This window comes from Armigeres subalbatus, chromosome 1 (assembly GCF_024139115.2).
Source record: "Armigeres subalbatus isolate Guangzhou_Male chromosome 1, GZ_Asu_2, whole genome shotgun sequence".
In the NCBI taxonomy this organism is placed as follows: domain Eukaryota; kingdom Metazoa; phylum Arthropoda; class Insecta; order Diptera; family Culicidae; genus Armigeres; species Armigeres subalbatus.
In genome coordinates, this window is record NC_085139.1 from 214,024,494 (window position 1) to 214,048,056 (window position 23,563).

The following is a 23,563-nucleotide window of genomic DNA, read 5'->3' on the forward strand; positions in this document are numbered from 1 at the left end:
ATTCATTCTGAATTCCACCAGGAATTCATTCTGAATTCCACCAGGAATTCATTCTGAATTCCACCAGGAATTCATTCTGAATTCCACTAGGAATTCATTCTGAATTCCACCAGGAATTCATTTTGAATTCCACTAGGAATTCATTCTGAATTCCACCAGAAATTTATTCTGAATTCCACCAGGAATTCATCCTGAATTTCACCAGGAATTCATCCTGAATTCCACCAGGAATTCATCCTGAATTCCACCAGGAATTCATTCTGAATTCCACCAGAAACTCATTCTGAATTCCACCAAGAATTCATTCTGAATTCCACCAGGAACTCATTCTGAATTCCACCAGGAATTCATTCTGAATTCCACCAGGAATTTATTCTGAACTCCACCAGGAATTTATTCTGAATTCCACCAGGAATTCATCCTGAATTCCACCAGGAATTCATTCTGAATTCCACCAGAAACTCATTCTGAATTCCACCAGGAATTCATTCTGAATTCCACCAGGAATTCATTCTGAATTCCAACAGGAATTCATTCTGAATTCCACCAGGAATTCATTCTGAATTCCACCAGGAATTCATTCTGAATTCCACCAGGAATTCATTCTGAATTCCACCAGGAATTCATTCTGAATTCCACCAGGAATTCATTCTGAATTCCACCAGAAATTCATTCTGAATTCCACCAGGAATTCATTCTGAATTCCACCAGGAATTCATTCTGAATTCCACCAGGAATTCATTCTGAATTCCACCAGGAATTCATTCTGAATTCCACCAGGAATTCATTCTGAATTCCACCAGGAATTCATTCTGAATTCCACCCAGAATTCAATCTGAATTCCACCAGGAATTCATTCTGAATTCCACCCAGAATTCATTCTGAATTCCACCGGGAATTCATCCTGAATTCCACCGGGAATTCATCCTGAATTCCACCGGGAATCCATCCTGAATTCCACCAGAATTCATTCCGAATTCCACCAGGAATTCATTCTGAATTCCACCAGGAATTCATTTTGAATTCCACCAGGAATTCATTCTGAATTCCACCAGGAATTCATTCTGAATTCCCCCAGGAATTCATTCTGAATTCCCCCAGGAATTCATTCTGAATTCCACCAGGAATTCATTTTGAATTCCACCAGGAATTCATTTTGAATTCCACTAGGAATTCATTCTGAATTCCACCAGGAATTTATTCTGAATTCCACCAGGAATTTATTCTGAATTCCACCAGGAATTCATCCTGAATTCCACCAGGAATTCATTCTGAATTCCACCAGAAACTCATTCTGAATTCCACCAAGAATTCATTCTGAATTCCACCAGGAACTCATTCTGAATTCCACCAGGAATTCATTCTGAATTCCACCAGGAATTTATTCTGAACTCCACCAGGAATTTATTCTGAATTCCACCAGGAATTCATCCTGAATTCCACCAGGAATTCATTCTGAATTCCACCAAAAACTCATTCTGGTCTCTCCAGAAACTTATCTTGGAGCTATAACTCACGCCTGTCGGAATTCAGAATTATTTCCTGGAGGAATTCAGAAAGATTTTTTTTTTGGGAATTCAGAACGAATTCTTGGGGAGATTCAGAATGAATTCCTGAAAGAATTCGAAATGAATTCCTGAAGGAATTCGAAATGAATTCCTGAAGGAAATTGAAATGAATTCCTGGGGGAAATCAGAATGAATTTCTGGAGGAGCACCAAGTAGAATTTTAGGAAATTCATCCTGAACCTTTTCCTGAAAATCCGCCAGCTATTCTTTTTTACATTTCTCTGAGAGTTCCTCCTGCAACTGCTATAGGAGTTATTCTTGGATTTTTTCCAAATATTCCTACTGGAATTCCTGAAGAAACTTCTCATGGAAATCCTCCTGGAATTACTTTGGAATTACTGCAGGAATTCACATATTTTTTCCTGGACTTCCTTCAGGTATTCTTCAACGAGTTCCTGCGGTAATTACTTCAGCAATATTTCCCAGGAATTTCTTTTAGAATTCTACTAGGTTTCAGGAGCATCACTGAAAAATCCTCCAGAATCATCAATGAGAATCCTTCCAAAAATTCAACGGAAAATATCTTCACTGGAAGCCCTTCCTGTCTCAATAGAATGAATTCCCCATAGTTTCAAAAGCAACACCCTCAGATCATCAGAACAAACAATAAACTCGCCAGTATTCTAGAAGGAACCCCTCGGCCCTTAGAATTTACTCAGAAGATTGTCTAAAATTACTTCAGGATTTCCGAGAATTCTTGTAGAAGCTTTTTGAATTTGGCTTTTTCCGTGTTTTCAGTTTTTTTGGGGAGTTTTGAGATAGGTACGCTCGAAGCAAAATTTAATGAAAATCCAGTGAGTGGAATTACAACAAGAACCCTTCAAATTTATCCCAGACTGATTATTTATGTGCAAACTGGGGTATCTGGTAGCTTTCAACAAATTATGTGCGTAACAGATTGTTCTGCGAAAAAATCAAGCGATTTGGTTGAAAAACGGCTGAGATCTGGGTGCTCAAAGTTGCCGTTCCGTCAATTATTTTCTTTCATTCGCAAAAGCCATTAGCAATGTATCATGTAGCACAATCAACAAATTGCTAATAATTTTACATAGCTCGGAAGTTGTCGTTTCCAATATTAAAACCTTTGATCAAACCCCATAAATTAAAAAAATAAACGTAAATACGTTACATTTATATAAGTTCTACGTCTACTTGCGGTTATTTTTAAAACATTACCCATTGCTCGTTTTTTCTCAAAATAATTACATACCAGATATATCTTATATGTTATAGATTCGAAACCTTCTCTTCAGACGCCTGTGTGATCACACATTTAGCACAGAATGATACGTGGTTACATACAATACGCCCCAGATGGACGCCCAAGAAAATGCGCATTTCATTTGCATCTTTCCTCGCTGTTTGTAACTCACTCGCTAACACCCGCCCCGCAAGCACCGATTAGATTATCGAAGAATAGTCGAACATCATTAGAATCTTGCTCTCGGTGACTCACTGACTTTGCATTGGGACCCAACAACAACCGGAGAAGTTCATTAAACCGAACAATAACAAATTTATGAAAATGTATGCAAAAATGCCTGAGTGCTGTATTCATCCGTCGCGTCGTCCTCCATCCGTTCGTTTCTTCCAAGTTCCCGAGTGCGGTCGCGGAAGGTCGGGAGCACTTATTGGATTTGCTTATGGGTCCTTCACGGTTCTGTGTCGATCGGCATTTACCCGTCAGTGGGCTTCCTCCGTTCTCACAGGAGCAAACAGATCGACAATTGATGGCTGCAACCCGCCGAAGAGGACGATACGTGCTCGAGGAAATGTGATTGAGAATATTTTATCTGCACCTGAACTGGTACTGGTGGTACTGCTCGGTGGCCGCAAGGGTCAATATTGAATTTGCAATTGCAGCAGCAAGAATGATCCTCTCTAACTCTTACTGCACTCACCACTTATGTGCAAACATTTCTCTGCGGATTGTGACGATCAAATGGAAATGGACTTGACGAACCAACCTATGGGTACGGTTAGTTCCTTGTACGTTGATCGTGAAGATGACATTCACATTAGCATTCCGACAACGACGCTCATTTGACGTCTGATGATGATGACGGTAACTAAACCAACAACATCAACATCTTTCTCCGTTTCTGTTGCGAAGTCACGATCCCCAATTGGACGTTTGTGTGTTCTCATATGTCGTTGCACATTGCTGGGACATGGATCCGTATGGTGGTCGAGGTCAATGGCATGTGTGCACCAAGAGCACACAGGAGCGGTCAAGACTTCCGACACACTTCGACACTGGCCGTCGGAAGTAACCTCCAGGGGTGGTGAAGACAAGCGCGCAAAATTGACGCCTTTGTATAACGTGGATGAATAAACAAACGGGTAGACACTCGCGCAAACATGATCATATGGAAACGATCGATGCGATCGTTTACGCATAGAGGAATAATTGACAGGCGGTTCTGTCCGAAAGATGCCTTGGAACGCACCCATTTCTTTTGAAACCAAACGGCTTTGACTTTGGCATCTGTGCCAAAGTCGAACTGCGCCGGTTGGGACGAAGAACAAAGCGCGCACCGTGGGGCAAACAATACAAATTGCCGGGTGAAGCTGTGATCTATCCTCGTTAACCTTTTTCGGACTTGGCTATGGATGGGATGGCGAGCTGGGTGCGCAGGTTGGTATTGAATAATGAGGTCTAACAATGAGAGTTTTTTTGCACTACGAGAACAGTCTATCCTTTCCACACAACATATGGAAGAATGCTGTAATAAATACGTACATATTCTTTCGGCTGGAGGTCGACGGTGGCTATAGAAATATGGAAACTTCTTGTTAGATGATGGAGTTCAGAGATCAATTTGATGGAATTGTTAGCTCTTAATTGAGTCATTTTTACTGGGATGGAATCTGTGTGACTCTTCGTATGTTAAAATATACCTATCTTATTCCAACTTTGCTATTCAATATTTTATCTCATGACTTGTGTATGAATTAAAATTTAAATTAGTTTTTTCCTGCCTTTTTATGTAAGTATAGATAGAAAGATACATTTTTTATGACACCTTCTTTAATTTTTTTTTCATAATGTTCATTCAACCTTTTTTCATAACGTCTGGATAGGTTTTAAAATGCTTTGTTTATGGTTACCTTTAGCAATTTGACAAATTTCAATCTTTCCATAATCCAACATTTACACTTTTTCTTCATTCTCGTCATCATCTTTCTCTGCTACTTTTTCCTCTTCTACATTCCAAATGTGAGATATCCTTCATACAAAGATACTGTTTATATACTTCGTGCATGGTGTTCGAGCCCATTTCACATCCTTCCCCAGCAAAACCACTGAATCTCCAAGTTGCGGATTGTTCGTATCCTCGAATCACTTTGCCCGCATCGACAGACCGGTCAAGCAATTCGCGTTTATCTCTTCCAGAATCGATCGACAGTGTGCATGTTTCCTAATGTTTCGGACATCAGAACGATCACGTGATCTGCCGAAATATTGTGTTCTGTATTGCGCGACCAGTAATAAAGCTGATCAGTTCAGTGCATGTTCTTTCGTGTTTTAGATTCTCCAGTAAGCAGAGTGATCGGCCGGTCGTCGAAATTTAGTTTTGCTTTGTAACGGCTAACCAGTGCACTATGGGGAATCAGGTGGCCGAAAATAAAAATATCGACTTTCTCCGATTCGTAATTCAAGTTGACCTACTGCAAATGTTTTGGAGCATCAAACCCCAGAATATCAGCACCAGGGTTGTAAATATTCGGCAGCACTGGATGAAGGTGATGTTTTTTTATTTCATTTTTTTATTTTCTTCCTGCTTTGAAATAAACCTCACATTCCCGGAGAGGCAGAAAAGTAAACAACAGAACTCACATCACCCACTGCGCCGCGAAGATTAAATTTACCACAGCAAAATGTACACATTCACAAACCAAATTGAAAAAATTCACCACGCGTTTAAATGGGGCACTCACAGTCATACGGTACGGCGCGATCTGAGCAGCATGTCAGAGCGACTTGTGAGTGGCAGAATGCGAAATTGAATGGTCAGTGTTGGAAATGATTTTTTGGCTGCACCCAGTCGTACTCACCACGGCGGCAATGAAGGCGACTGCACTACAAAAATTCCACACATTTTTATTGGCAAAAATCCATTAATTTAATTCATGATTCTAATTAGTGCACACATAACCACTCTCCACGCGAAGTACAAATATAATCTATAATAAAATAAAATGTATGTGTGGTCTCTAATATGCAGTTATTGAATTTATGTGTGGGTACAAATTGCATATATTTGGGTCGCCAAATTGCAAAGATATTCGAATATAGAGAATATTCGATATAAAGAATTTTTTCGGTGTGCAGATTATACTGAGATCCATGTTTTTCACTGCATTGACTGTGAAATATTTCTACCCTGATCAGCACTCTAAGCCATATGGTTATCAAGATATAAGCATCAGAACCAGACACTTTTTTAGTTCTTGAAAAATCAATACTTATTCAACTGCCAATATCTACGGTACAGTAGCTTTTTTCCAACTCTTCAAAAAGTTTCTAAAAGCTTGTTTCGTGGACTTTCAAAGAACGGATAACTTGTGGGAAAATAGAAAGTAAAACATCCAAATACGACCCGACGAAAATAAAAAAAAAATCTTACAAAAAGATTCATACAAAAAAAGTTTTTCAAAGTTTTGCTTAGCGACTACCCCTACGTCTTTCTTTGGTCCTCCCAGAAGGCATTAAAACAAAATCCAGCTGCTTATGGCTGCAAATATGCGATTCTGATCACTTTTCGGAAAAAAAAGTTATGAATTTTGAACCATTGAATATGAGTATTCCTAAGTACACGGCAGACTGCGATGGGCTAGATACCAATTTCATACGTATGCCAAAGGAGCATCAAGAACAGTTAAAATAGAGAGAGTAGATAACACGGAAAGTGTCGTAGGGTTCGGGGTAGGCTGTGTACAAGATAGCATATGCAGCTATATGATACTCCATTAGGCGCAGGCTCACAAAGAAGATGCAACTCATTATCTATCAAGTATCAAGTAAATGAATATGAAAAAAAGCTTCAAAGCTTTTGGCAAAGCAAAGCTTCTGAGCTTCTTTTGAAGTTATTCCATAAAATGTAGAATTTTGATATTAAATTAAAAACAATATGTTCATACAAGAAAAGAAAATGTCTGTAACTAGGAAAATCTTTCGAAAAATATTGGTATGTGAAATAAATAAACGGCATTTATGAATTTCTATCAGAGTGAATCGTGAGCTGTAATTGCGAAGGTAAATCGCGTGAAGAGTTTGTACTTAGTGTTTGGTGAAGCATGAATTATTGAAGTAGTTAAAGAAAGCGTACCTGAAAAGAAAACAACTTATACAGAAAAGGCTTTATGACAGCTTTGATGTGAGGGTCGATCAGCCAAGGCAAGGCGGAGCAGGATCAAGTACTACTGGAAACATTTGTCGACCAGCGTTTTCGATTCCAAATTAGGTAAAGATAACGTGTTAAGTGAAGCATTAGATGTCAACGAAGAGCTAATACACCGGTTCTGGAACATTTTGATGGCGATAAACTGCCAAGAGCCAATCAATCCTGAAAAGCTAGACAGTTATTGTAAAGCAACCTACCGGTTATATTTGCACATACGGTACATAAAGTCTTTCCCCATGCTGCGGATATAATAATTCATTCACCAGCACCACTTGGAATGTTGACTGAAGAAGCAGCTGAGTGTCAACATAAGCACTTAAAAAAGAGTCAAACCCATCATGTCAGGAAAGCTTTAAGAGAGGATATTTACATGACGTTTTCATTCGTGCTATAAACTCGTTGGATCCTTTGATAAGCTTCCTCAACTTAGAAAACCGACTTAAAAAAAAAAACTTTTTTAGTGACTGAAAGCTCCTGCAGTACAACAGATTCGACTACAGAGAAAAACGCTTTTATTACATGGAGTTCGTATAGCTTTCGTAGAGCTTTATATTGTATTCCCTTTACTTGATTTGAGGGTTAAGAGTTTGAACCAATTTGAAAAATCATTCAAAGACAACCTTGTCTTTGCGCTTGTCTTTGCGCTTGTAGATGCAAAGGCCTTTATTCCGCGGAGTCCTTGGGCAACTTAGAACATATGAAAAATTCAATACAAACAAAAACAATTTACAATTTTCGTGTTCGAACTCTACAAATCTGTGCTTCAATAAAATACATATCTATAGACTGCTGTGTATATTAGGGTAGTTCACATTTCAAAAATGCTCGAAAATTCCAACTCCCATATGTCTATTAGCATCATTTTGATAATATAGGAGTCCTGGCAAAATTTCAGGCAATTCGGTGGCCATTTAAGGGTGGCGCGAGGTCAATTTATGTTTATATGGAAATTTGTATATAAACATAAATTGACTTCGCGCCACCCCTAAATGGCCACCGAATTGCCTGAAATTTTGCCAGGACTCCTATATTATCAAAATGATGCTAATAGACATATGGGAGTTGGAATTTTCGAACATTTTTGAAATTTGAACTGCCCTAGTGTATATGTTAGAAGCAATAATGACCTGCAAAACAAGTATTTCACTTATTTTAGACATTAATCTACGATATAAGTGTGAAATATTGTTGAAATGAAATGAAAATATTTTCGGCCACCTACCTGTATGGAGCCGCCCCATAGGGCGCAGTGACTTGATGAGGTCTTCGGCCATGTCTAGTCTTAACGATGTACTTCGTAACTTTCCAGCAGCTCTCTTGTACTCTTGTAAATGGACGAAGATTTTGCTTTCGGACGTCGCAGAAATTTGGGATCTAGGATCCATCTAGAAGCGAAACTTAGGCAAGGGCCCTATCCTCATACTTGGTCGCTTCATGATATCTCTCCCACTCTGCGAGCTATCTAGATAGGTTTTATCTTTCACGCTAAGCCTGACCTACTCAAAATTGAGTTGAATCCTGAAACTGAAATGAGGGATGTGTTTACTGTAAAATACACTCAGGTAGATAGACAATCTTCTTCCTCATTTGTGAAATTATAAAATGACGGAAGATCATTTTTATTTTTCACAAAATCTCTGTTTTATTGAAGTAGTAACTTTTACTCAAATGTTGGGTTGTACTATTTTTCAATGAAAGTGGATCAAATTTGACTCAATTTTGAGTAGTTCATTTGTTGTGTTTTTGACGTGGACTACACGGTTAGAAAAAAGTACCTAATTTTAGGTACTTTTTTTCTCTTGCATCTCCCTCCCTCTTCCCTTTGTTGTCATAAAATGAAGAGCAAAACCACTCAACAAGGGCATTAAAGTGTGGGAACCCAACGTTGGGTAATCTCATGTTTACAAAAGTTGAGTGAAATTTATCTAACTTTTGGCTAGTTTGTATTTAAAATTAAATAGATTTTACTTAATATTAAGTGAATTTTACTTAATTTCAAGAAAAAAGTACTTAATTTTGGGTTCCTACACTGAACCCCCGATTTGAGTGAAAAGTACCTAATATTAGGCACTTTTTTCTAACAGTGTGCCTATAGAGCGAAACTGTTTTGACAGTGTAATTTACACATATGCAACAAAGACATTGTACGATATTGATGCCTGCCCTGATTGTATCTCCTATATTCGCTATCGAAAACGAGACGAAAATGATGAGCACAACAAACACTGTTAGAAAAAAGTACCTAATATTAGGTACTTTTCACTCAAATCGGGGGTTTAGTGTGGGAACCCAAAATTAAGTACTTTTTTCTTGAAATTAAGTAAAAATCACTTAATATTAAGTAAAATCTATTTAATTTTAATAACAAACTAGCCAAAAGTTAGATAAATTTCACTCAACTTTTGTAAACATGAGATTACCCAACGTTGGGTTCCCACATTTTAATGCCCTTGTTGAGTGGTTTTGCTCTTCATTTTATGACAACAAAGGCAAGAGGGAGGGAGATGCAAGAGAAAAAAAGTACCTAAAATTAGGTACTTTTTTCTAACCGTGAACCATCCGATAAAGCAGGCGGTGTGGACGAATCTTTCGCGATGCACGTCGAACATCTTCTCATTCAGCAGACCAAACATCGACGACAACAACAACTGCGATATAGGTACGGGTCACAGATGTCTGAGATCATTCATCCCTTTCGATCAACCGAGAGCTGAAATAGTAATTAGAGTATGGAGTTGCTCAATTCTCTTCGACTGCAGAAGCCCCAGTTTACGATGACCAGCCGAGAACCTACGAGATTCTCTACACATCCCTATATGTAGATGACCGAGGGTCAGCAGATGACTTAATACGATTAGTCAGTTTCATCCGAGCCAACGACGGGTATAAATTACCGAACCAAGCCCCGTTTCAGTTTAGTGTTCGAATAAATAATGCAAATAAAAAGTTGTTTTTTGATGTCTTGTGTGTAATAATAAATAAATGTAGTCCTTGCTAACTGTGCTTTTGTAACGGGTGGCAACTAAAAAACTGGAATAAAAAGAATGGCTCGAATAAAAAAAACTACAAAGAAGTACAGTTCAGTCTGATATATGTTATACAAAGAGTTGTCCTTAGTCTTCAAACTTAGACTAATGAATATTAGCACATGATCCTTGGTTCGCCGTGCGGCGCAGCTTAGTCTTGCTGGTATGAAATGACCGCTGTAGTACGGATTAGCCAAATCAATTTACGGAATGCTGCTCTGATCCTGCTTATGAGTTGTTTCGTGTATTTGGCCTTACAATCACCCTTGTGATTGATACAGTGGAGCTTAGTAAACAAAAATATGACAGTTTTCGAAACATTTTCACGCTTAAAATGTTCGACCGTGTACTTTTTCTATGATCTTTGTTTGCTTGAAAAATTTAAAATACTCGCCGTAGTATTTTCTGTTTCCACAGCATGTTGTAAGCAATGTTGGAGTGAAAGTGTGTGTGCGACAATTCAAAGGATTCATTCACATAGAGTCATATTTCTGTGAAAGCATTATTATTCTGATAGAAAAGTCTTGGAGTCATTCCAATGTTGTAGTTGCCACTAGCAACCCTATCACTAGAGACCGGGGGATTGAAAAACTGTCAACTTGGCAACGTATGAAAATGCATGAAATCGCGAGAATAATACTGGCAGCACTTGAACTTTTTGATTGCTTCTTATGGATGCAAAAAGTAAACAAGGCGAATTGGAACCGCTTTTGACCAGGAGGATGAAACGCCTGTCATCCGCGGTACAATGGCACTCTACCCAACATCGTTTTTGCTACTTCTGTGATGGCATGATGATTTGGTACCCAGTTTCTGGGTGGTACACCCTAATTCAGCTTCTCGTTTTGAGTAATTGGCTCGTATGTAGTTAGTGCTAATTCTTCTTCTTCTTATTGGCATAACATCCCCACACTGGGACAGAGCCGCCTCGCAGCTTAATGTTCATTAAGCACTTCCACAGTTATTAACTGCGAGGTTTCTAAGCCAGGTTACCATAAAGCCAGTGGAGATATATCAGCTTCCACACTGATTTATTTATTTATTTATTTATTGTTGTATCCATCTGACATCATGGTCTTAATGTATTATACTTAATTAAATTATACTAAACAATTAATTGAATATACGTGATGTACGCAAACGTTGTCGAAATGCTTCCGTAGATAAATTAAAGTCAAATAAAGAATATGCTTCTCGAAATGCTCTGCAAATAGAGTTGATTGGGTCATTAGCTCCATAAATAGTGTTCCTAGCTGATAGTTGTATCAGTTGCCTCGATCGAAGGATACGTTCAGGGGCATAAAAACGAACGCGTTCCAGCAGAGCAGGGCAGTCGACATCACTATGTATTAATTTGGCGCCATAAACTGCTGATATTCTTCCCTCCCCTTTCATACGGGAGCTTGGCAGAATGAAGGTCGTGCGATATGTGCCATCACAAATATTACCCTCCGCTCGCTTTCAAATCGACTTCTATAAAAACATTCTTCATGCCTGCCGTATCCTAACGGAACTATCAATTCTATACTTTCGCCTCTAATGCTATCATGATCATGTACGTCCAAGTTTGGAAGATGATATTAGCATTTCCATATCATTGCAGGTTACCATCTTTGCATTCGTATATCATGAGGCTAACACGATGATACTTCCATGCCCAGAGAAGTCAAGACAATTTCCAATCCGAAAATTGCCTAGACCGGCACCGGGAATCAAACCCGGCCACCATCAGCATGGTCTTGCTTTGTAGCCGTGCGTCTTACCGCACGGCTAAGGAGGACCTCTAGTGCTAATTATCGGCAATTAAGGTCACTCCTAACGGAATCCAAGTTCCAAAGTGGTCGCGTTTTCGGGGGCACACCACTCGATTCAGAGGCGGTGCACAACTGTCATTTTTGTTGATTTAGCTTTGCTGCGTCGCAGCATGCGTGAAATAATAAAAATGACAGTTGTGCGTTGCTTCCGTATCGAGTGGTGTGCCCCCGAAAACGCGAGCACTTTTTAACATGGATTCCGTCAGGAGTGACCTTAAATCTCCCTGATGAAAACTGGCAATTCGTTGAGATTTATCGAGTCTTTTGAGTTTGTATAGCTATTTTATGTCGAAAAATAGCTAGTCGATGCCTGCGAAACTTTCTTACCATGAATTAAACGAAATAAAAACAAAAATATTGTGCGCTATGGTGAATGAATGATGGGTAGGCGAATTAGCCACCTCTTTAGTCCCCTGCTTTTGACGGTTCGATTGGAAACAAGATGACATCTTCGCCGATCTCTTATTCTAGTACTTCTAGTTGCCACCCGTTATACCATGCGTGCTAACACAATAATTGTGAAGAAACCCCAAGGAAACTCTGGCCTACCCAAGTCCCATATACCCCCAAGAAATCCAACAATCAGAGTGACTTCAGCCAAGTATATGATACGTGCTCGCCCTGTACGTCAACAATCCTGCAAACATCAGCCGGATCATCAAAATTGGTTCGGTAGGTCAAAACGTCACTTGTCGAGGGAAGGGGAAGAGAAAACCAGGATTTCCAGGATCTGTTTTCGGACGATGCCAATTCGTCGCCATTGAAACTCTTGAAGAGGCCATCAGAAAGAATTCATTTTCGAGCTGTGCTTTGTGGAAATTGCGGCTTTTGGAATCCGATGAACAAGGATACATTTCTTGTGTTAATTGTCTGCTAATATTCGCCACGCAATCGAATCTATCTTCTGTGCTGATTGAAGACGACTACCCCAGTGTCCTTTGATTTATTACATGCTGGAGATTGGAATCTACCTTTGGAATAGGATCACCTCCCAATACCAATGCTGACCAAGCATACCGAATAGGTCGGTTTACTTCTTTATCAGATTATCAGTTTATTAAACATTCATAGTCCGGTATATATTTGGCCGAAGGCTTCTTGCATGACACTAATTTCATCATTTCATTATAGACTGTGATTGAATGTCGACTACTGCTGGGACGTCGGACCCTATTCTTGTGTACTAGACTGGCCCAGGAAACAAAAAGTTGTCTAATTCCACGGGGCACCCCCCAGGATTGTGTCTTTGGGTGAGAAAATCAATCTCTGAAAATTTCAGCTCAATCGCTTGTTGCATAAGCTGGCGCATTTGATTTGAAGTTTGTATGGGGATTTCAGCCAAAATGTATAGGAAAATACACCTCCGTCACTCATTCGATCTGGAAATTTGTTCTGATTGCTCGATTGACCTCAGAATTGCAGAAACGGCAGTTGGTATGCTACAGAACAATTTCACAGAACATTCTATGATGATTAAATGAACTTTTATATAGGTTTCGGCTGATGCGATTCGATCAAAAAACCCAAAAATACACAAATCAGCTCCTAATAAATCAGCCGAAAATTATATAAAAAATTATATAAGGTTTCGTAACGAATTCTGCTTGCCATAGCGGTTGTCGTCGTCGAGGATGACATCGATGCAAGATTCCATGCACGAGCTCTTCTGGATTCAGGGTTGAAGAGCAATTTTGTGTCGGAACGGTTAATCCAAAGAAAGAAGGTCTCCAGAAACCGTGTTGAGGTCTCAATCCGTGGAATAGGACAAAGTTTATCCAAAGTAAAGCATACAGTGAAAATGGTAATTCGCTCTCGACATTTAAACTTCTGGCGAGAGATGGATTTTCTTATATTACACAATCAATACGGAAAGGTGGATTATAATAGATAAAATCCAATTGGCGGATGCGACATTCTTCCAATCTAAGGAAGTCGATATTCTCGTCGACATCGAAGCTTTCTTCGAGTTCTTCGAAACACGTTGACATTATTTGTCATTTCTCAGCAACATCTCCCCGAGTAACACACATGTTGTAGAGCAGTAACAGTAACTCAAATGCAACCAAATTTGGTCACATTTGAGTTGCTGCAACTAAATCAGCATGAGTTGTGCTACTAGGGTCAGCTAGTTCTTTATGGTAAATTCAGCATTTTTGTGAATCTGTTTTACTTTCAGTGCTACTTCGATAGCATCTTCTTTCCAGTCGAAGCTGTCGATGTAGTCTTCGACATTCACACGTTCACTCGTTGACGGCAGAGTTGGTAGTTGAAGAGGATTGGCAATTTAAGACATGCCTCACATTTCCAATCCACTGCTTTTCGGGCGTTGGGGTAGCTTTTCACGCGGATAGATTCCGTAAATTTCGCGGTCTACTTTAATTTCTCCACGTTTTATTAAGGTGAATCGCGTTAGAATCCAAACCCAAAACTACATAGCGCTTTCAGGAGCACGACAGGCAAAACTAAAAGCATTTTTTTCTTCACTTACAGCACACACGAAAAATGGTTTCTAGATGTACTAAAGCCTGTCCACGTTAAATTTCGGACACTTAGGTAATGTCAAATTGATTTGTCGTCATTTTATAAATTTGGGCGTGAAAGCAGCACATAAAGTAGAAAAATTCAGCTGTCATGTAAATTGGTCTCAGTAATTTGTGCAAATTTTCAAAAAACGCTTTATAAAATTGGTGTCCGAAATTTAACGTGGACAGGCTTTAATCACCTATAAATTTACATAGGTCGAGCAAAAACGCGAGGTGAGGCCCACCTGTCATAAGACGAGTTTGAACAATCCCATTGAATTCCACCACTTAATTGTATCCTGACAGATACGTATTTCGACCTCAACAGTAAGGCCGTCTTCAGTGTCTTGTACTTGACTCGACAAGACACTGAAGACGGCCTTACTGTTGAGGTCGAAATACGTATCTGTCAGGATACAATTAAGTGGTGGAATTCAATGGGATTGTTCAAACTCGTCTTATGACAGGTGAAAACATTCCACTAAAAAGCTCAAAATAATTTTCTTATCAAAAGCGAGGTGAGGGCTAGCACAGCCATTAGGTTCTGCAGCGTCTGTACGTAATCTCAATCTGATGACAGATTATTAGTACTTCGCGTTGGACTCGGGGGCAGCCAACCAATCACGAAGTCGAACCTTGTCGGAGTCAGTGAATAGTACTACTGAACTGTCAAAAAAGTTCATTTGACGATGACCGAATTCATTCGTGACGTCATGCTGCAGAACCTAATTGTGGCAGCTATTTTCGGACTCTGTTGTAATTTACCTTAAATAGTGCCTGATTTTTCTATGGAGTTCATGATTGTTCATGTTTCGTTTTGGACGCTGAATTAAGATCCGGGATATTTTGATCTGTGCAGTGCTTCGATAATCAAATTAATTAGATGCGCGATCGAACATGATTTGGGTGCGCAGAATGGTCTCGAGACTCGCGTTATTTTGTTCTGCTGTGTGCGCGATCGAACATGATTTGGATGTGCTGAACCGGTTATTCTGCTGTGTGCGGTCAAAAAGTTATTTAATTGATCGGTGATCGGTGCAGAACAGCCTCGAGACTCGCGTTATTATGTTTTGCTTTGGGGGTAATACTACACATTACACCCAGGATACCGATTACCAAAACGAACCTCTCTACCTCCCTATTCCATATATCCATCATCCCAGTTGTAGCTCGAGGAAGTGCAGATGACTCGTCGGCTTCTACTAAATCTAATATCACATCAACATATTCCTACCAATTCCTTCATGGACCTGCATTCGAACATAGCCGGCGCCGGTATTGCTTGATTTTAGAGTCACTAATTTTTAAACATTGAAGGTAATATTAGTTCCGAATATCATCTGTTGGTCCTCTGTGAAATTACAGCTGACCTGGTAATTACGGAGTAGCAACCGTGGGCGGTCAATCATTTCCATGTTCATCTTTTCGCTGTGCTGGAAATGACCAAAAACCACCCACGTATAAAGCGACTCCAGTGTGGTGAATCCCATTTTACCATGTTTCCGAAACTATTTGAAAGATTGCAGTTGCAGCTGTTGCAATTGTTGCGATCCGTTTCTGGCATCGTATGTGGTTAATCCCCCCGTGGACTTAACATTAAATAATTGGTAGATTGATTTCTCGGCTTGGATCCACCTAATAATGTATATTTGTCAGGTAAGACGCGCGGCTACAAAGCAAGTCCATGCTGAGGGTGGCTGGGTTCGATTCCCGGTGCCGGTCTAGGCAATTTTCGGATTGGAAATTGTCTAGACTTCCCTGGGCATAAAAGTATCATCGTGCTAGCCTCATGATATACGAATGCAAAAATGGTAACCTGGCTTAGAAACCTCGCAGTTAATAACTGTGGAAGTGCTTAGTGAACACTAAGCTGCGAGGCGGCTCTGTCCCAGTGTGGGAATGTAATGCCAATAAGAAGAAAAAGAAGAAGAACCTATTCGTCCGAATGACTTGTTCGGCCGTATGACTTGTTTGGGTAAATGTCCTATTCGGTCAAATGTCCTGATTAGCCATATGACTTGTTCGGCCCATTAACCTATTCGGTCAAATAACATGTTCGGCCAAATGTCCTATTCGACCATATGTGCTGTTTGGCCGTATGACTTGTTCGGCCAAATGTCCCGTTTGGCCGCATAACTTGTTCGGCCGTATGACCCGTTCGGCCTAATGACTTCCGTTCATATAGATTTCGGCCTTATGGTTCGTTCGCCATTCGGCCAAATAACTTTCGGCCTAATGGTTCTCGGCCAAACGGCCCGTCTGCCTTTGCTGCAATGTCCCGCTTGGTTCCAGTCTAAAGCTTGTTTACAGATGTCATTTCCACCCCTACGTAAGGTGTGGCCGACCCAGACATTGGAAGCTTTCAACATTCTCCACTGATTGCCCGGCAACTGTGAAACTGGAAGGGGTCGTGGTGTGGTGAGGGTTCGAAAAAAAAATCTTCTAAAAATTTTGTCTCTGGATACGCGACTTCATCCAACAATTTGGTTTTGGTGAAGTTGATAACTAAATATGCCGAAGAAGAGTGCTCGGCAATGTCGTTGAGTTTACTCTGCATATCAGAGTGCCGTTGAGTTAGGAGTGCAACGTTATCAGCCAATTCCAAGTCGTTAATGTGCTCCATGATTTTGGGGGGTGCTATAGCAGCCCGCGGTATGGTTCGCAATCAATGCAGAATTCGGCCTGCTATCGCCGGAGTGTCGCATCGATCTTTAAATTATGCCTCGCCAGCTATCGCATACTGTCAGATCACTCTTTTAGGGCGTAATAAACAATGCAATAGTTTAGCGGATGTCATGGGTTCAGCTTCGAGCACCTCGGCTGATATGCGATCAACGCATGGAGCATTGTTCGATGTCATACTTTGGATGGTATTGACGCTTGCTACAATTCGGATCCTGGGCAGATCATGCCGAGATGGTGGTGACCTGGTTAGCATTTGGAAAAGTTGTTCGAAGTGCTCGATCCAGCGTTTCAGCTGGTCAGTTGGGTCGGTCAGTTCCTACGTCTAAAGGTACGGCAGACCTTTATTGGCCTTTGCAACTCAGCGGTTAGGAGATTTATCAGTAATAAGGTAATTAAGTCTCCAGTAGCCTTGCGAGCAAAGGCGTAAGATTGCCAATCCGGAGATGGCGAGTTCGATTCTCGGCCCGGTCTAGGATGTTTTCGGGTTGTAAACATTCTTGACACCCTGGGCATAGTGTATCTATTGTACTTGAAACACAAGATACATACTCATGCAATGGCGGGCATAGAAAAAAAAACTTTCAATTAATAACTGAGGAAATGCTAATAGAATCATTGGCGTAACTACAGGGGCTAGGGGGGACTATAGCCCCACAGATAATGAATTCTTTCCATCATCTCTCTTTTCGAAAGACTACAGCAAGTTGAATCTATTTTACTAAGATTTCGAATTTCGGATAATTCAGGATAATTTGATATTTGGAATTCCTGCTAAAATATCGTTTTTTTGCGAACCCCATGATTTGTATCCGACAAAATAAGTTTTCCACGTCCAGATAAAGGAATTAGTTTTGTAGATAAACGTTTACAATTTTATAAGAATTATGAAAAACTGTATTGGAAAAAACATGATTTCGGCTCCATAACGCTTTACGGCAAATTAGCCTGACAAATAAATCAATCATATATAATAATGGTTTTTACAAGTAAATGTACGCCTGAATAGTAAAGTAATCCCGAATTGTTATAGCTTGCGATAGGAATGCTAAACACAAAGGACATTATGCTCCATTGATTCTCAGCTTTTGCTTATGGAAGTTTGAGTATGAACGAGTGGTTTAATTCTGACTGGATAACTAAGAACTTACAGGACTAAAAGAACAAGTTCAATTTCTGAGAATTTAATTGAACGAAGAAATTGTAAGTAAAATGCTGCACTTTCTGTGTAGTATTAACGTTGCGACAACATGAAAGTTCGAACAAATTGTTTTTGTTCAAATGGATTCTTAGGTAACCGAAGAACTAAAAGATGCAAGATTATGAAAAAAATCCTTTTAAAAATGTTATACAATCATACATAGTATCTTATGCAAGTATCGAATCCAGACATTTCGAATGCCTTTTTTTCTGCAGATTCAGATGCAGATCTCTTGATATTAGGGCTGAGCGTCGAGGATCATCATTTATAATGTTCAAGTCGTCAATCGATGTGTTGAACGCTGGTAGGTCAATGTTTGTCTGGTAAGCCAACTTAGAAACAATTGGGTCAAGCATCGAGCGAAAACAATAGCTTGACTGTTTTTAGTGAACGAGTGGAATAATTTATAAACTAGTTAGCCCCCCCCCCCCTAGAATTTTCCTTTAGGTACACCACTGAATAGAATTCTAAGTTGAAAAGCAGGCCAAGATCCAGTTGGAATGTAGAGCCATTGAAGAAGAAGGTCATTCAGTAAACTACGGCCGTTATTTGTTAGTTGCAACACCACTTTGAAACGAATAACAAATTCCATTATCAACTGGCAGATATCTAAGTAACATATCTATATTTTAATACCCTTTAAATCACGGCTGACATTCGGCAAGAAAAAATCCTACTTTCTAGTTATTTCCTTTCCTGTTAAAACTTTAATCCCACCCTGAACCAGTACAATCAGGAATTTCCAAAGATAACAGCCACGCTCATACCCACCGCAGACAACATGCCGGCAAGGCAGTGTCAATTCGAATTCTTATCTTTTATTACTACGGTCGCGTGGACCAACAATTGATTCGGGGATTTATCGTGATTGTTCGTGAAACGTATTTGACCTCTGGTGATGACGTTATCTTAACTGTTTACACAAAGATTGATGAATTTCTTACAAAGTTTATGGAAGCTTGTGATTCATGAATTAATTGTTAAACTGAGTGCACAGTTAAGGTTGCTTCTTGTTTGACGCTTTTGAAGGACTTTGCTGTAGAAGAAATTTTCTAATAGGGGAAAAGACAGCTTTGGCAGGTTTTGTTCTATTATTGGCAGGGGGGTTTTTGTCGACCGAATTTTATGAAATTTGGCCACAATATTCTTTGTTATACAAAGAATGTTTAGGCCAAATTTGAGCATAATCAGTCATAAAAAACCCCCCTGACAATAATAGAACAAAACCTGCCAAAGCCGTCATTCCCCCTATAATCGATAATCAAAACTTTTCATTTCAGGGTCTTTTCAAATTCCCTTAGTGGGTGCTAAATTACAGAAATTTTAAATTCTGACGAAAACTAACAAGAATTTCTCACAGTACTTATATTGTAGTTCCTGTTGAAAATCTTTCCAGATGTTTCAGCTACCTCGCGAGTAGTGTGCATGATAAGGAATAGATTCACACTACTCGCGATTGATGCAGAACGTTACGACATCCGAAAATGGAAGAAAATTCGAATGTTGCCAGGACTTTCTTCCGTTTTCCACTGGTAGAACACAGTTAGCTTTATTCACCATAATTTATTTAAATTCGGTTTTCACGCATCCTTAATTCAATACTTCAATAACGGATCTAAATGATTTTTTTTTCAAAAATCCCTAAAATATTTCCAGAATTATAAAACAAAGAAATAATTGACAAAAATCTCACAGAATCTCAAAAACCAGTGCAAATATTAGTATATTTTAACAAGTTTTATTTAAAAGGCTCATTCGTATATGACGCTTTGCGGAGCCGTAATTCTTTAGTATGGAAATATTAGGATTAATCAACTCTCATAATGATTGAGATTTCATTTTTTAAGGCCCCACAATATCAACAAATCATCTTCGTTTCTACTATTATTAGGTTCCGTAAATAAAGTGATTCAAAAATTGCATAGCTGATTTAGAAAACCTTGGGCATAATAAATACGCTAAAACCGGATACGATTAAAGGACATCGTGATTAAGAATTCTGATTAAGAGTCTACATCACTTCCCAGAGGAAGACAAGGACTGAAAACCTCTTTAATAAAGAATAGAAAAAAAGTCTGCACCACCCATTTATATATAATTATTACAATTAATATGAAAATTAGAAATTAGTCAATACGTGACTAAATCAGACCATTACTAGAAATCAGTATAATTTTTCGCATACTGAATGATGTTAACAGTAAGACAAATGAGCAGCAAAGGCATAACAAAAAACTCTTGGCAGCCCATGCGTGCAGTGCTCTATGTCGCCTTAGATTATTGTCCCTCACCAGCTGGGGCCATGACCCCCCCCCCCCCCCTACCCCATACACTGGGACTCAAGCTACGCCTATGGTCATCAGATGAGTTAGGTCAACTACATTCGCATCTACTCACGTCAAAATCTCGAGTAGCATTTCTTCGAGGGTTATCTATTCCAAGCTTGGAACTTTGCGCAGCTCTCCTCGGTAGTCAACTGGTACACAGCTTTACAAGCAACCTCAACTTCGAAGTGTCAGTGATATTTTGGAAGTTTGAACTGTCGCACTCCACTGCATCAAATCTAGGTTGAATACATGGAAAGTATTTGTCTCAAACCGCGTCGCAGAGGTTTAGCGCCTATCGAAAGAATCGCACACGTGTCGACCGACCTGAACCCTGCTGACCGCATCTCCCGAGGAATGCTTGCCAGCCAGATCCTTCACGAAAAGTTGTGGTGGCATATCCTAGCGTACATTACCTCTTGTAACTACTGCCGTCGTCCATACGTCTTTGCAGTGGACGTCCGCACGTCCCAAATTAGCTCTCCAAGCTTGCGATGCTCAGGGTTCGCCATCTACCTGCTTGTGGGACATTACGACAAGAAAGCTGGAGAAAGGTGGACTGAACAACAATGTAATCGACGCAATTGCATGCAAATAGGGATAGCCTATTAAAGTAATTAACACTATAAATACATTTTTACTGATATTTTATTTTTTCATTTTTAAATGGGAAGGGTTAGTAGTTAGGAATAGGGTAGGGGTGCGACCGTTGACGAAGTTGGAGTCCATGGTTGGCATGCGCATGTAGTGGGACATACCTGTGGTACTCTACGGTACCGGCAACGGGGTTCGCCGAGATCCATTCTCGACTAGTCGAAGTTAACTGCCGAAATGAAGGTTGACCACGGAGAAGTTCGTTCTGATCCCGGCTCCGTCGAGGCTTGAATTGCATTTTCGTCGGGCTTGATCGCGGCTCCGCGGGTGGATAGCCGGCTAGTATCATAGGGTTGGACACGTGGGTAGTGAATCAAACTGACGTAGCTTTTCACGAACGAAGGGAAAAAGGTATGTTGGCCACGAAGACGTTTCTTCTGAGGAGACCGGTGAGGCCTTTTCTCGGCTTCGGGGGTGGAGGATAGTTGGCTAGACTGCCGATGTTGTACACGAGGAAGGTGGTCTAATCCGTCGTCGCTTCTTCCCAGATACACGAACTGGAAGCTGGCGAGGCTGCTGCGTTGGACAACTGACCGACAGCTGGGTATTCGTCGGGGCTTCTTCTCGCCTCCGCCGTGGTGGCAGCTAGCCAGGCTGTAGAGTTCTGGTCACGAGATGGCGAGCAAAAGTGATGAATTTCCGGTGAACTTCCACACCGCTTGGTGGGCACTTTTCTTGGGTCGCTCGGAAAATGAGAAACTCTTGAAAAGAGTACTGCTACCATGAAAAAACTGCCACGGAAAACTGTCCACTTGTCGACTTTAAAATGTATTCGGTCGTTTTTAACCTTCCGCGTGGGTTTCTCTTCACTGGTCCGATTACGATCCTACGTCCACGGCTGTCTCTAAACGACTCCCCTCTCAATCGACATTTTCCTTTTCGTCTCACCATCTTCGTTCATTCGGCTTCGGATATTAAGTTGCCTTTTCGTTCGTTTCGCTCCATGAGCGAAAATCAGGGAAGGGGATAGGACGCTGGGTACACTCTTATAAAAAAAACCGGCAAAATGATCAACATTGTTTTCTATGAACTATATGCAAGTGTGTCGATTCCTACGTTGTTACCACATACGGTAACACTCCCGTCGAATTGTGGCCGAAGTGTGCGGTTTCGATGCGAATAAGTCGGAATTAAAAGAAGAGATGCGCCCTTTGGTTTTCCTAAATTCGGTTGAAGAGAACGAGAACTGTTTTCGATGAGTTCTCAGATTTGCCGGTTACTGTTTCCGATTCCGGAACAACTGAAAGTTACCGAAAAATCAGCGTGTGCTCACTGCCCTGGCGACTAAGGAAGTGGAATGTGTGTTAAAATCACTGGTTCACCTGGCTCAGCAACAATTGCCAATGGAGGTTCAACAGTAAGTACACTAGTAATGCAACGGAAACCACTGGCAGAACTGCATCATTCAAGAATCTCATTTTCATGGACGAATTCGAACTTCTTCGTATTGACTGACTTGGATGCATCATTCGATACCCGTCATCTAATGCTACTCCCAGCAAATCACAAGTTGAGCTGGCTGATTGTCCGATCCATTCATCTCCCGACTCTCCATGGTGGACCTTCTCCGACAGTTCGACAACGATTTTGGCCACTCCGTGGTAGTACGCAAATGTGTCACGTGCGTTCGGTGCAATCCTATTCCAGCAAACTAGATCATGGCATCTCAATCTCAAGCCAGCTCGAGCCTTTACGTATGCTGGGATGGATTATTGTGGGCCGTTTTTCGGGCGGCTTTGAAGGATATTACAAAAACTGCTATTATTTTGAACAATTTGACCTAGTGCGTAATTTTTGAACGCGTCATTCGAAAAAAATGATACTGAGTATGTGTAAATTTCAACATATTTGTAGTTCACTGCCAAAATTTCAGCTCAATCGGTAATCAGGGTACCAAGTTACAGCTTGTCAAAGTTGACCATTTTGTATGAAAAACGGCTTCCGCTGCTATTATTCTGAACACAGGTGTATATCAGAATTCGAACTAGGGTAAATGCTCCCATATTAATAACAGCCCGTATATTAATCACAATCTTCACTAAACCAAATTGAAAATCGATTTTATTACAATTTTCCACATCGAGCGAACACAATAATGAATGGGCAACATTCTTCAATGTTTGGAATATTATTTAAAATTCCGTTTAAATTCTATTCCAGTTCACAAGACTAAAATTATTAAAAACAAAACTATAAAACACATTTGTTTTCATTTTCCTACCTCTGAGCTGTTGGTTTGATCCACTGCTTGATTGCTACTAGCAGATACACCTGTTTTCACAACGTTGTTTTCCACTCATTTTCAAGTTAAAACAAATGGTTACTTATGAAATTCACTTCACAACACATAAAGCACATCACATT

General features: G+C 40.1%; 2 protein-coding genes across 4 annotated transcripts in view; one reads left to right on the forward strand and one right to left on the reverse strand.

Annotated features, from left to right (window-relative positions):
• LOC134218555 (uncharacterized) overlaps positions 1-8,250 on the reverse strand; it is a 35,417-nt gene extending 27,167 nt beyond the window's left edge. Inside the window, exon 1 of the mRNA XM_062697697.1 lies at positions 8,199-8,250. Within this exon, the coding sequence (XP_062553681.1) occupies positions 8,199-8,250 (52 nt within the window). The remainder of the gene's footprint in view (positions 1-8,198) is intronic.
• The window catches only part of LOC134205756 (cadherin-86C), a 768,251-nt gene that overhangs the window by 420,697 nt on the left and 323,991 nt on the right, over positions 1-23,563 (forward strand). The gene's annotated exons all lie outside the window — the stretch shown is intronic.